General features: G+C 32.3%; 2 protein-coding genes across 2 annotated transcripts in view; one reads left to right on the top strand and one right to left on the bottom strand.

Moving 5' to 3' along the window:
* The window catches only part of LOC146534055 (uncharacterized), a 56,003-nt gene that overhangs the window by 32,879 nt on the left and 10,493 nt on the right, over positions 1 to 12,631 (top strand). Inside the window, exon 2 of the mRNA XM_085195097.1 lies at positions 5,511 to 5,770. Within this exon, the coding sequence (XP_085051223.1) occupies positions 5,636 to 5,770 (135 nt within the window). The 5' untranslated portion in view covers positions 5,511 to 5,635. The remainder of the gene's footprint in view (positions 1 to 5,510; positions 5,771 to 12,631) is intronic.
* Positions 8,790 to 12,465, bottom strand: LOC146534056 (uncharacterized). The gene is made up of 7 exons (XM_085194874.1): positions 12,416 to 12,465; positions 11,166 to 11,290; positions 10,753 to 10,869; positions 9,960 to 10,132; positions 9,674 to 9,808; positions 9,199 to 9,617; positions 8,790 to 9,116 (listed from the first exon to the last, which is right to left on the bottom strand). The coding sequence occupies exons 1-7, from the start codon at positions 12,463 to 12,465 to the stop codon at positions 8,819 to 8,821; spliced, it is 1,317 nt and encodes a 438-aa protein (XP_085051000.1). The 3' UTR covers positions 8,790 to 8,818.

The following is a 12,631-nucleotide window of genomic DNA, read 5'->3' as shown; positions in this document are numbered from 1 at the left end:
TTTCTTTGCATACATCTTCGGTCTATAATGTATATTTTTTCATACTAAATCCCGTATACAGTAGGGTGGTCAGAGACAACCTAGTTTACAACACACCGTTCTCCACTTTCCACACGAGTATGGAGTGTCTAAACTTAACTTTCCCGACGGTGTCTACAATGCTGCTATGCTCTAAATGACAATAATATTATTAAATAAGTTTCAAAAAGTGTATAAGTATTTCGATGTATCTAACTTATCGCTTAGAGGTCAGAGCATTGTTTCCAAAAGGCTGGTTCAAATCCGCTGCGGTCAAATTTTTATGTTTCTAAAATTTATATATTAATAATATGATTAATCAATGTAATAATTGCAATAATAATAGCATCAATAGATGCAAAAAATTTTTATGAGACAATCATAAACAGTAGTTGAAATTGTTTCATATTATGGTCAAAAGTAGTAGTACCAATAAAATACATAATACGCAATGGTTTGCATCTAAATCTATTTATATAGGAAACATTTTCGATATATACTCGTAACAATGCGTCATCTTGATCCTTTTACCTTCCCTTTACGAGTCGACGCTATTACAAGCTTTTATATATCAGATTTGGCCGTTCATTTGGAAATGCTTATAATATAATTTAGATATATACAGATGTGGATGTCTTGATTATTATATTTATCCCATTACTTCTCCAAGATATCATTGGTTATGGTATTTTTGTAGTTCATTGATTTAGTCACAGTCACTTATATACTTATAGGCTTTTTTAGAGATTTGAAGTGATAAAACACTCCGCTCCCCACATTGCGTCTTTAGTGAAGGCTAGGCTGTTATCTGCATAATTTGACGTTATTCTGTGATATATTACCCTTAGGAACAGTAAAAAACAGTAAATTAGTAACATTCTCCATCTCGAACTCGACGTGATAGCGGTCATTAGAAGCAACGACGCTGTAAAAGCCATTCAACAGGTCCATAGTGCTTCTAGATGCGAGTGTAAGTAAAAATGGCGGACGTGATGCCATTGTGCAGCAGGGAGTGGAAATAAAATATGTAAATAATATAAAATATTTATAGGCTGATAAAAATTATATATTGTAGTTGTAGTGGTACCTACATATGTATTTATAATAAAAATATTATATTCTATTCAGTAATGTCGGACAAAAATAGAAAATAAAGAATAGTTGATAAAGTTTTTTGTTTTTCATTAATTTAATAATATTTAACATTTTTTTTATTTATTTAACCTGCAGTATTTACAGTAGCACCCTTGTGCCAATGCCCCACGACTATCACTATCTATCTATACTAATATAATAAAGCGGAAGAGTTTGTTTTTTTGTTTGTTTGTTTGAACGCTAAGATCTCTGGATCTACTGGTCCGATTTACTTTGTTTTTGTTTTGTATGAAAGCTGCATTCTTCAGAAGTGCTATAGGCTATATAACATTATATTACACATATATGGGTCATAATCAGAAAAGTGGACATTTTCGAATTCGTAACGTAACTGATAAGTAACAACACTGATAATCTTTGTTACGAAACTGATGACATAAGGCATTATATACAACAAAATAAGAATATTATATCAATAAAACCATTGTTGTTTTTATTTAATGAGAAACAAATTAAAATTTTAAAGATTCAATCGTTGATTTAACAGATTATAAATCTAAGAAAACAACAAAGTGACAATATTAACAATATAATAATGCTAGTTCGTAACGTAATAAGCTTATATTTCTAAAGATCACAAAGTTAATGATAAAATTAAATCCACTTTAAAATATATCAAAATTTGAGTTGTTATCACTGGAATTAAGTTTAATTCTTTGTAAGTGTTTATTCCGCATATCTTCATATTTAATAGGATTGGTCTGTTTAAGACGTTCTCTATATATTTTATGTGTTTCAGCATTTGACATAGGAGCCACGACGCTTACTGAAAATAAAAAAAATATTTATCAATAGGTATTTAATAATATTTTATGTTTATTGTTTAGATCTTTAACAACGCTAGTACAGAACGTTTTTCTTTTTAAATAAAAGCCTCACCCGCTTGACCTACATATTTATTAATTCACTATCTCCAGAGAAAAAAATAGTAATTACAAAATCACAAATAATTTAAGGAAGAATAAAAAAATGTTTTTAAGTAAATCGGTTAAGCCGTTTCTGAGATAAGCGTGCACAAACACATTAGACAAACAAGCAAACAGGCAAAAAACTTAAAAATCATTATTTTTAGTTACTTTACGTCATCAAAAGTCACCAATTATTTTTTTCATATGCCAGCAATTTTTTTTTATATACATATTACATATCTTCCGATGGTAACGTAATTGTGAACTAGGCTTCATATTTTCTCAGTTTCGTTACGTAACGAAATGTAACAAAATTGAGAATGAAGTCTGAGAAATTCTAACCTTTTTAAATATTTGCTCATAAGCCACGTGTTGCATGTGCAAGCACTGAAGTTCTTTTTTGAGATTTTGTAAAAAGAAGCAAATAACATAAACAAGAAATCGAAATTATAGAATACTTACCAAAATAAAAGCCGTTTATAACCCTGAGATGTAATTTCACGCATTCCCTCTAAAACATTTGAACCCCTCTACTGCTGCGAGAACATTACTGGTTGTAGCTACGACAGCATTGACTTTTACAATAATGGTGCCACAATAAAAACTAATATTAAATACCATTCAAAATAATTGCGTTCATATTTTAATTGTACGTTACTAGCCCTGAATAACAAAAAAACAATATTTTGGGACAAATTTACTTAATTCATATATATTATTTATTAAATAATGTATCAATAAAAGTAATTCTATTTAATATTATGCATAAAGTAAAGTAATATAAACATACCTGAAATCAAATAAAACCATAAATATTCGTAACAAATCAATTTTTAAAAAAGTAAAGTGGTGAATGGGACACGAAAAATTGTATGGAAGGATTTTGAAAAGTTTTTTGCAACTAACAAAAAATACTATTATTAGCCATAATATATTTAAAATATTACAAAAATCTTTAAGTTAATAAGTAAATTTATCTTAAATGGCAAAATATTTAAATTATATTTAAAATTGTATTTTTAAAACGCATTCAAAGTAGCGGGACAAGAAAAGACACAAAATGTACACTTTTTCTGATTATGACCCATATACTAATATATTTTAAAGTACTTTCTAATTTGACATGCAATTTATTCTGCCATGTTAATAACAACCGTCGCGTCGCTACGCAACCGTTACCGCGACATTTTGATATTCATCCTTATGAAAATAAATATAATAGTCACTTTTAGCATTTTATCTAGATTGAAATTATAGTTAGTTTACTGTATAACATTCTAATAAATAATTAAGGATATGTCACTGATTCGAAATGACCTAGCCTTCGGGCGGCATAGTATGAGTATGACCGACGCGAAAATATTCTTATAGTTCAAGCAGGCGTAGCCGCGTCCGGGTCCACTAGTTTATATATAAAAGTAGAAATAAATAAAATTACATGAATGTAGCGCTCAGGCGACAATACTTTTCTTGAATCAACAACAGTGTCGGAACAACTTCATGTCCCTAATTTTAAATGCATTACATATGGACTGTGTTGACAAACTTAGAATAGCACTTTAGAGAGTGTGGGTTCGATTCAGATTCGAGGGAATGAAATATTTAATATTTTCTTTACCTCGCTTTGGTAACGAGACAAAACGCGGTGTTCAGTTCCACTACTCAAAAGGTAATGCCTCCAGAATTCGGTGATTCGGCGAAAATTTGGGAACGGAAGTGTCTTATTGGGAACGGAGTATATTACTCCGTTCCCAATAAGACCTTCACTAGGTTTCCAGGTTTCCTCTGCCTACCCTGCTATATGCAGGATATAGGTGAAGCTAAAAAAAAAACTTAAGTATTGCCGAGCTATTTTTTCATTGTATCCTTCTGAACCTGTGGTAGGTTCATACATACATAATAAAATAAAATTTTAGGTAGTATTTAAGTAGCGTTGCCTTGTGTTTAATGTCCTTCAACCGTTCGTAGCTTTAAAACTTAAAGACCTTTTTAACGTATTCACCCTTGAATGTTTGATGTCAGTCAACACTAGCTCACACAAGTTAAGCATTGTCACGAGGCTGTCGAGAATATGTGACATGTAAATTTTTGAATACAATAAAGTTTAACATCAGAATTGAGGCCATTGTGTTGCAGATGTTGTAAGTTCGATTTCCACTCGCGATGGTGCCAAGACAAAAGCGCGACGTTGTGTTCCGCCACTCAACGCGCAATGATTCAAGAGTTCGGCGGAAAGTCGGGAACGGAGTGTCTTAACATTCGGTTTTCTTCTGCTCGCCCTGCCATATGCGGAATACAACTTGAAATTGAAAAAAAAAATATTTTTTGTTAAATAATATGTATAATTTAAATACAAATAATATATATTTTTTTATCACATAAATTGTCTTCAGAAATTTCTAACTATATCGCTACTTTACGAATCTATTAAGTTTAATTTTAAAATTATCATAAGCGAGATGTAAAATTTTAATTTTAATAACTTTGAGTAGAAGGCTTTCCTTAGAAGAAGGCTTGGCCCCCTACTGTGATGTTTAGACATTGCTTAAGGATTTGAATATTAAAATTAGTATGAAATAGAAGGAAAATAATTAAAATGCACAGTCACGACTCTATATGTTCCTATGTTTAATCTATTTTCATTTCACCCCAACAGAATAATGAAAAAACAAAAGAAATTTCAATTTAAAAATGTTTAATACTTCTTTGTACCTTTTTGAAAGTACTAAATATTGCATATTATAATTCACAAGAATATTTAAACAGCAGTTTTGCTATTCTTGAATTCAAATTATAAATTCATCTTTGAACGGTCAACATAATTCGGAAAAATTGAAAATTGTAAATTCTTTTGGAAGATTCTTTAGGGCTTTTGGGTTTACCAGAGCAAAGAAAGTGAAAATATTAAATATTTAATTTCCTCGAGTGGGAATCGAACCCACAAACTGTCACGTTTACAATCATATTTTGTGCCTTTGAGCCACGACTCGCTTCTAGTCGCTCGTAGAGATATAAGTACCCTATCAAATACAACGTTCATTTATAGAGTAAATAGTAAAATTTCACTGGAAACAGATACCTAATATTATGAATTAGCTTTCAGTTAGTCGGTATTGTAATGGAGCACATTAGAGCCGCAGCCCAGTTGGATATTAGTTTCGCTAACTTAGCATATGCGATGCCAAGTTCTCAATTTGCGCTTGGGCCATTTGAACAATGCTTGGTGAGGAGGAATTGGGGCAGATATGTTCTGTATTCAATAATATATTTATATTTAGTTATTAATAATTTATTTCCTAAAATTTATCCTTATTCGCCCGCTGTGGTAAGAAAAACTTAGGCGTTGTGTTTCGTCACTCAACACGCAATGTCTGAAATTCGTGAACGGAGACGGACTGAAACCCTAACATACATATTTTTAATTTCTAGATTACAATAATTCGAAATGCGATGGAACGCAGCTGCAGCAGTAAGATGAGGGGGTGCTCCATAGAAACCTGTTCAACGTCATGGTGTAGCTAGAGGGAGGCAAGCGAAGAGAGATAGCCAGAGATATGGAGATGAACGGGACGGAGGCTCGAGGCGAGGAGGCTGTGACGCTCGCTTTGAGTGTCGCCGTCACCGTCATCTCCGCTGTCGGATTGCTGCTAAACGCCTACATCTTGTTCGTTATTATTATAACTAAACAGGTAAATGTTATATAAGGCACTTTAAAGGTTTATATTTTGTTAGGTTTTATTGTGAATTATTTCTAAAAAAAATTTAAAAATATGGAGATGGCATTATGACTCGAACAATTTAAAAGTTGAAAGTTGAAAACACTTAAAAGTAAGTAGTGAGAAAAATATAAATATAAATAAAGTTATATGTAAAATATACAGAACAAATAAAAAATATAGAACAAAGCTTGAAAACAGATTCGTACACGTTTAATCTGGGGCTTAATTTTACGAGAAAAGACTTTTAACGGAATACTTAAAACGTTGATACAAAAAGACAATTGGTCTTTTGTTAAGGAGGGTTTTATAAGACTTAAGAGGTTTTTATTTCTGAATATCTATCTATTGATGGCATTTTCAAACTCGACGGTCAGTCTGCCAGGTAGTACTAGTAGATTATATAAAAATAAAAATGTAATTATTTTTCTAAATTAATAAAGTAAATATAAAATAACCTCCTTGGAGACTAAACCTTTATTAACAACTATATAAAGGTGATACTGAAATAGACAAGAGATTAGAATAATTTAACACTATTATTTTAAAACTAAAAAAGTTTCAAACTTAACTTATTAAAACTTAAATAATATCTGTAATTTTTGTAAGAATTTCAGAGGCCCGTTTACATTGAAGAGCTAAAAAGTGAGTGGGCGAGGGATCGAAACGCTACAAAGCCAAATTTCGTTGTTTGAATATGATAGTAGGCTGTTGGGATGAAAGATTCAGGCTATTTGAGTCCGTGGGGCGGACGTAAGTAATAGCCGTGTTTAATAAAGTAGATGTATGCAAGAAGCGCTCTCGCTTAGTATACGATTTAAAAGTATATAACACATTGAATATTGATAAGGATCCCGTCAATGCTTTCTCATCACGTACCTTTTAGATTGCGTAGGTGGAAGTAGATACGAAACTACATTTTTTTACCATTGATTGAGTCTGTGTTTTCATAGAATTAATTCTTTCTTATTTATTAGGTGTTTAATTTAAAATATTTGATACTCGTACAATAAAATACATGTAATAGAAAATCCTGTTCTATCTGCACCATCTACACTCATCTCTACCTACAATCTTACACACTTATCTGTTCGACATTTGCCAATTGTTTCGAAAAAAAATTACTTTTATTGTTTATGATATTTTTAGTCTACGTTACGAAATTTAGAATAATCTATCTAAATATATATTAAAAATTCACCCCAACAAAACAGCCCTGTATGTGTTATTTTTTTTAAATATAATATTTGTGTATTACAAAATTAGGAATTATAAAGGCAGCATCCCCATTCCTACTCGGGAAGTTAATCATTTTTCCGTTCTGGCAAGACAAAACGCTGAATTGATTTCTCAACACGTTTTTCTTCAGGGAGAAAGTGGGAAAAAGAATATACTAAATTGCAATACTGTCTTAACACTAGGTTCTCTCTACCTAACTTGCTTTATATGAAAGATAAATTTACCAAGAACATCGTTTTTTTTATGTGCATACTGATTTATTTTTCGAATTATACTTTTTCGAATTATACTATATACAAAAGATGAAATGCCAATATATTTGATGCAGTAATAAATATCGATATTAAACTGTATTTATCTGTATTATTTCTTTGAGAGCTGACAGCCGACTCGCCTGTGATCGTTTCAATAGGCAATATCTCTTCCAATCCACACGTATGTATATTGTACGAGTATATGTATTGCGTCATTTCATCCCCTTACTGAACTGACACACGGATTATATATTGTCGGAAAAGCTTCATTAAAAACTGACAAAGTCCTTGAATGTTGCGTAATAATTTGGATTTTTGAGGTTATTTATTTTTGGCGTGCACATTTTTAAATACATAAAAAAAAAATGTGAACTAGGGTTTAGAATAATTGGATATATAGAAAAAAATTAACATATGCTCTATTTAAATGAGTAGGTATTAATTCAAAATATTATTTAACTAGACATTTGCAAGCACTTTTACAAAAGTCGGGTGGGTGGGTAGAGAAAAAGACCGAGTTCCCCACTTCCGCCGAATTTTCAAGGCATTCTGTGTTGAGTGGCTGATCTCAACACCGAGCTTTACTTTGTAGCGCTCTGGTAGAGCTAAGAAGTGAAAATATTAACAAATAATAATTAATTATCCTGAGTGAGAATCGAACCCACAACCGTCGCATGTACAGCCATACGTTTGTTTTTTTATAATGCATATTATCACAAATATAACACGCAAATAAAAATATTTGATATAGTATTTTTATAAAATAAATTTCACACCTAACACTTTATGCATTCGTGTTGCTGAACTTTGAACTGTATAGTTTATTTGGTGTCTAGAACAAAGAGTATAAACAAAAATCACATTGAATATAAATTCGGCGAGCTCACTTTGACGTTGAATTCTATTTGTTTAAAGCTACAGAGTGTATAATAAAGGTAAAGACACCTTTGATATACAAAGACAGCGCTTCTGTTATGGATAAAACTGAAATTATAACTAAAATACATGTATTTTCAGCTTCCTTTCAGTAACCCAGGTTTAATTAGGATTCTCTGTTCATCATTTTCCGTTGAATTTTTGAGTCATTGCGTTTTGAGTGGCGAAACTCAACGCTGCGCTTTGCCTTGGTGTCAGAGGGAAGAAATAAAAATATTGATAAATACTGATTTATTCCCCAAGTGGGAATTGAACCCACAACTGTCGCGTTTATAGTCACATCCTTGTGCCCATGGCCTCAAAAGACTATTAAAGACAATTGAAGAAAATTTGTTATTTAGATATAACTAATCCTATGGATCATCTTCATTGTTTCCTATCTTCATTATTAGCAGGACCATTTGGCGTTCAAAAAATTAAGCAAGTAACATCTTATTTACTTTTGATTGTTTATTGAAGACAAAAATCACTAAAATATATCATTTTAGTTAAAAATCAGTAAAGTTAAGGCACAATATTCTAAATAATTTATTAAACATTTGGACAAAACAAAACTGAAAAAAAAAGAACAAAATACATTTAAATGAGGTGATCATTGCGAAGACAACAATTTAGTGAGCACATCTGATGTTGTTAAAAAATTCTTCCCATCTTTTTTGCTGCTATATACTTCAGAGGTATCAAAAGTAGAAGGAGCTGTTACTTTGAAGATACTCACAATATCTTTCAATGTCGTAATTTTTTCATTTTCTCCATTAATAGCCTTTAACGCACTCAAAAGATTATTGTGTCTTTTTTTGCGTATTGGTATACCTCTGATATCTTCGTAATCGTCTTGTGGCTTCTTAATACGTGTTTTAATTTTCTTTAAAAATTCATCTCCATTATATCTAAAACATTTATGAAAAAAAAATATTAAGTATTAAATTAAAAAAAATAGTGTATTTAATACAATATTTATAACCAGCTTACCCTGGTTCCTCTAATTTATCGTCCATAAGTTTTTCTTTAAACGAATCCATTTCCTCGTCTATAGATTTAGGTAGATTAGCCTCAACTGTTCTTGATGGTGTAAAAGGTCTTTTTGTAGCAGCACTGGAAGGTCTGGTATTAAAAATTACTTTTGACTTGCTTGGTCTTACAGGATCAGCTCGCGGTGTAACAGGAGATGGATATGTATGAAATATAAGATCGTCCGTGTATGATAATCTATTTGAGTCATCATGACGAGATTTTACATTCAGCCTCAATTGCTCATATATATTATTCCCCGGTACCGCTTGACGAAGGGAACTGTGAGTAGGAGGTGCTTTGAATGGAGGTATATCATATTTCATAGCGCGTCTACTATTAGGATCAGATCTTGGGTAATCAGCACTCTGGTTTGGTAGCTGTAACTAAAAATACAGAATAGGACGCATTATAAAGTAAAATAAGGTAAATACGCACACTTTTCAGTATTTTCTACCTTTTGATTTTCCATTGACATTCGACGTGCTACGGCATCAGCTTTTCTCATGTTAATAGCGCCTTGCAAAGCCTTGAGTTGTTCAAGTGATCCCGGAGGATATTGTCCTATTATCTATATTTTTTTTTTAATTTTCAAGATTTTTATCAAAGATCAATATTAATATGGTATATTATTTATTAGTATACACAATATATTATAATGATAGGTACGACAGGTACGAAACCATTGAAATATAATATGTTTAGAGAAAATGGTATATTACCTCGTGTATTGGCACTTCAGAACTAGTAGTTATAGGCGAAGGAAAAGGAGCTTTAGCTGTTAACCTCATTAAGGATCCTTCAAAGTTATTTCTGTCATTAGACTCATATATTGAGTCATCAAGCCGACGCCCTGACTTCACCGGTGTTGTTACATCGTCAGAGCCCGTTAGAACTGTAATAGGTGTGACAGTCACTATGTAAATTGCAATTCAAATATTTTGCTTGGATGTAAGCCAAATGCACAAAATAGTGTACAGGTATCTACTACAATGTAAATAATACATATAATTAATGTAACAATAATATAGTATTATCGGGCATAAATTCTCCTAAGAATATTGATTTGGGGGTCCAAGAAGGCTTGCTTGCAAACGAGGGCTGCAACGTTCCATCCGCCACGTGCACCTCGAGAGAGTGCACTGATAGGGCGTCCCCCTCAAGGCGACGCGCACCAGTGCATCTCCGCTGGTATGTCAAGTGGCGACGAATGCGGCGTTGGGGACCGCCACCCAACACACCATGTCCGGAACGGCGGGAGGTGAAGGACAGAGCTACAACTAGCTACGTGGATTGTAAGAGGAGGGATGCAAGAAAAGATGAATGAATTATTAGATGTGATGTATGAAAGAGATTTGGATGTCATTAAGAAAAATGAAAGAAAGATGAATGCCGTGGAGATGCGTTCTCTTCGTAGGATATATTATACATGTTATTTTTCGTAGCTAATAGAACCCAAAATAATGTTAAACGAGAAATATTGTATGAATATAATAAGTTAGGAATGGCACTTACGATTATTTTCTCCAATATGGCCAGCAACAGGTTGATGACCCCGACGCCGCCATTCCATATCGTCGGCAATTTCATCATCAAATATACCACGTTTCAAATACACAGACACATTTGTTTCTAAAATATATATAATAATCTATTTTATAGTAAATGTAACTAAAATTGTTATTGTATTGTAGGTTCAATTTCAAGAAAATACATACTACCAAAAGATTAAAGATTTTGAGCGCTATTTCTTGATTTTGATAATTGATAAAAGATAGGTAAGTCGCCCAAAGTGTCTCTAAGATTATATGTTAGTTGGTCTTTGTAATATCTGCGTTCCGTCAACTGAAGGTAGGTTTTATAGTGAATCTAATAAGAATGGAAACATATGGCTAAGTGAAAATAACTTGTGAGGTATAAAAACTAACCTTTCAATTCAATGTATTCAGCTAATGAATAGTTATAGCCAAGTGCCACGCCAGACATGGAGGCGGTGAAGAGGGAACAGCAGACCGCCGAGCTGATGCAGCAAGACATGGTAAACGTCCATAATCTGAAAGGATAAAAATGTTTTTAAAAATGGGAACAGTGTGTGTTAAAAGGCCGTTGTGGCGTAAATTAAGAAAATTAGACGTTTTCTAAAATATTAGTAATCCACGTTTTTACTATTGATATCAATAAAAGCATTTTAAACTTACTTTAAAAAATATAATTATATATTTTTTCCAACCTGTTTGGCTCTCAATTTGCTTAAGAATCAGCTCGAATTAAGCTGTACGATTGCGTCGGGAAGATTGAACGGGGAGAAGAAATAAACGAAATAACGAACAGAGGAAATCGTTGAAGGATTTTAAACATTGTTATCAATTGATTGACACTTTTTTTCTATAGGAATTTTATTTTTAGACAAGAAATTACCATTAACGACAACAATAATTTGTTTCATTTCATTTTCATCGACCGGTCGGATTTTATTCAATACAAATAAAATAACATAACATTCTGGAGGTATTACATGTTGTCATGCGGTACTCAACGCTGCGCTTTGCCTCGACACCAGATCGAAGAAATGAAAATATTAAATATTTTATTTCCTCGGGTGCGAATCGAACCCGAACTACTTACGTTTACAGTCACAAGTTTGTGCCCCTGCGCCCCTAATCTTTTAATAAATAGTCAATAAGATTATTATTATAAAAGACTATTTAAAGGAACAAGAACAATAAAGAATTCGGATGTAATTTATTCCTTATAATAAATTAAGCTCGAGATGATACACGGCGCGAGGATGATACCTCAAGATACATATATAAGTACCTACCATGCTGCTGACGCGAAACCCATAAATTTCTCCCTCGCGTAAAATCAACTAAAGCACCTATAGAAGCTTTCATTTCAGTAAAATAACATATAAAAATAAAACTGAAAATTATAAAAATAATGCAGAGGCCCAAAGTGTGATTCCCATCCGAAAAAAAAAATAATTTTTTTTTTTATTCTATGTTATTCTCGTTTAACATCATTTCTTGACTCTGGCAAAGAAACAAAGCACGGCGATGAGTTCCACCACTAACAAACAATGCCTCCCGAATTCTGGGGAAAATGAGGAACAGAGAGTATTAACACTAGGTTCCCTCTGCCTTCTCTGATGTGTGCGGGATACAGTGTGAGAGCTCACCTCTGAATGAGATCTATCATCCAACCGCAACACGTGAATATGCAGCACATGACGTATTACTGCAGAATTTCATTAATCACCATTGAACTGGAAATTAATTAAACTTGATTACTCTAAAGTGTTTCGCAAATGAACTAATATACATTATATATCATTCATTCATTCATTATATTCATTCATTACTTGATTGAGAGATGTTGATTTAACTTGGTAATA

Source organism: Heliconius melpomene, chromosome 12, assembly GCF_056956725.1.
Source record: "Heliconius melpomene rosina isolate 202511_hmr_F chromosome 12, ASM5695672v1, whole genome shotgun sequence".
Taxonomy (NCBI): Eukaryota; Metazoa; Arthropoda; class Insecta; order Lepidoptera; family Nymphalidae; genus Heliconius; species Heliconius melpomene.
Note: the sequence above shows the minus strand (reverse complement) of the source record. Positions and strands in the feature narration are given on the sequence as shown.